This window comes from Pyxicephalus adspersus, chromosome 1, assembly GCF_032062135.1.
Source record: "Pyxicephalus adspersus chromosome 1, UCB_Pads_2.0, whole genome shotgun sequence".
In the NCBI taxonomy this organism is placed as follows: Eukaryota; Metazoa; Chordata; class Amphibia; order Anura; family Pyxicephalidae; genus Pyxicephalus; species Pyxicephalus adspersus.
Genome location: NC_092858.1, coordinates 45382913 through 45385546, shown reverse-complemented (window position 1 = coordinate 45385546; position 2634 = coordinate 45382913). Strand labels below are relative to the sequence as shown.

Below are 2634 nucleotides of genomic sequence, written 5' to 3'. Positions count from 1 at the left end.
ACCCAAGTTTGAAATACCAGAGGTCCTGGCAAGAGTGTCAGCAAATAAGTCAGATGCAGAAACAAAGCGCTTCACACAACTGCATATATAGGCAGGAATAAAAGATTTAGGAGGAATAAAAGATTTGTAAACAAAGAAGAGGTGAAAAGAGTAACACAGAGCTTGCAAACACACCCAGGTGGGAAGTAATTGGCAACCATCAATGAAACTCACCTAGGATATAAATAAAACTAAAAGGTGAATACACAAATTACAGGAACCTCCATTCACACCCCATGTAGGATGTGGTGTTTAAAAATGTCATTGCTACAGCCCTATATTTATGTGAACTATTTTAGTCATTGTAGGGGAAGCTTCAATTAACCATATAGTGAAAATTACCAGCAGTGTGTCCATAAAGACCAATTAATGGATATCTCTTATTTCCTAAAACCAACTAGCAAGGTAATCACCAACTAACGAAACCAACTAGTAAACCAAAAGTAAACCAATTCCTTTTGAACACTGAAAAACAAAGTATCTAAAGAGCTACCTTTTAAGATTAAATATGAGTTGGCACAAGGATGTGATGGTCTGCCTGAATATTTACATGGGTTTAGCAGTTAAGAATATGCTGGGCCAAGGCATGCAACATGGAGAGTAATTCCAACTTTCACCTGAAACCTAATCCCTGAGCCTGTTAGTGGTAAATCCATGTTATAATACCAGGACAACTGAAATAATATAGAAACTAGTGTCACTGACAGGCTCCTGATCCTAGGGGACAAGGAACAACAGAAATATGCTACATAACTAAGTAACTGTCTTACACATTAATGATTTCATGGGATGCCATGCAAGTTGCATTTCCATTTTGACAAGGAAAAAGGGACTGGGTGCAACAGGACAAGAGAGGTAATAAGAGTGGGTGTATTACAGCAAAATCCTTAGACAAGCCTTCTGCCACATGGTCCACCTATTCAGAGGAAAGAAAATGATCGATTTGGTGGAAGAACTTTTTTTCATAGTGATGATTGGTTTCCTGTTATTGTTCCAGGAGGTTCTCTCATGTGCCGTCTTGAAAACGATTTGGTAAATATTTTAAATATTTGTTCTTGCTATTGCAGAATCATTTCTTATAAACTTCAGTAATTAGGAATTTATATTTACTGCACATTCAGACAAGCAAGCAAATCATCAAAAAAAGGAGACTCTTAAAAATCTCAAGCAAATATATTTAGACTTTTTATTTTAGCTTAAAGGAAAGTGAGGCAGAAAAACAGTCACAATAACTTATATAAATAAGACAGAGAATGATATAAAATAAAAATAAAAAATAAAAAGAAGAGGGAGAAACCTGACAAAGAATCTTTTTTTCCTGGTTAGCACCATCTTGAGAGCAACAGCATTGAAATAAAAACAACACAATGTATAAAAAAGGAAAGGAAAAACTAAACATTTACACAAATAAAAATATATATTTATATAAAACAGCACAAGTATAAACCAAAATAAAAAAAGGAACAAAAACAAAAAACAAAAATCTAGGGGTCACGGAAGCAAGTGTCACATCTAGTCAGACTTGTCAATACTCCCTTGATAATGATCACAATTACTCCAGATAGGCAGCTGAAAAAAGGAACTTCTTCCTTCCCAGACATGCTCCCTGATAAAAAATAATTAAGAGGTGGTATTCAGCTTCTGGATCAGTGCATTAACACATAGGTGGGGTACTGATTAGCGAGACAGAGATGTGAGGTATTCTAGTAACCCCTTCACCAGTCTTCCTGCTGTAAAGGACATCAATTAAGCTGGTGGTATAGATGCATAGTAAAGGGGCAGCCCATAGATGACACAACGAAAACAAAGTAATACAAGAACGATGGCAACCTATGAAATAGGGGCATAAACCACAGGACCCATCTCAGACTGGGAGAGAACGAGGCAGAGGCAACAGTTCCGCAGGATATCAAGACTTTAGCCTGTAAGGATTGGGGCAACAATACTTTAGCATGTTGCTAATACTTGGGGTTATTGCGGCTCATGTGGGATGGAAAAGGTCTTTCTAGAGGAGCAACATGGTCATGAAAAGGACAAAGACTCCACATAGAATAGCACCCACAGGCAGCCGGTATGGTCAGTCTAAATCTGCAGTGTTTTTCTAGATGTCCGGCAGCTTGTACTAATAAGGTGATGTAGGAATGATCTATTAGCCTTGGCTCCCGCAAGATGACAGGCTGTCGTAGAGTGAATCACTTAAAGATTCAGAGTTCTCCAGCCCTGTCTGACCCTGCTCATTGTCTCGAGATTTGGCTTCACTTGTACCCTCATCGCCAACTTCTGAAGTGCTGGGGGTGCGGCTGCTCACAGTGCCTGGGAAACAGATTGACGGATGTGCATATCCAGACATGTCACAGTCTCTGTCTCCTTCTGATGGCATCTAAAAAAAAGTCAGAAATTGAATGTTGTAGAACCTGCACTACAAATACTTTTTTTTTTACCAAAAATATAAAAGGCACATTTTACTTATAACAGACATGCATATGGTCCCCAGGTACTGGTCTTCATGCTATTATTATTATTAGGGGCCTGTCTTTAAAAACAGGTAATGTATTAGTGTTAGGTAGTCACATCTGCAATACCACGGTGTTAGTC

The 2634-nt window shown here is 38.2% G+C and overlaps 1 protein-coding gene across 3 annotated transcripts in view; it reads right to left on the bottom strand.

The window, feature by feature from the left end:
* Window positions 1–1202: 1202 nt before the first annotated feature.
* The window catches only part of NCKAP5L (NCK associated protein 5 like), a 56834-nt gene continuing 55402 nt past the window's right edge, over window positions 1203–2634 (bottom strand). For all 3 annotated transcript variants that reach the window (XM_072409548.1, XM_072409563.1, XM_072409556.1), the window contains one exon: window positions 1203–2419. In XM_072409548.1, the coding sequence (XP_072265649.1) occupies window positions 2189–2419 (231 nt within the window). In that variant the 3' untranslated portion in view covers window positions 1203–2188. The remainder of the gene's footprint in view (window positions 2420–2634) is intronic.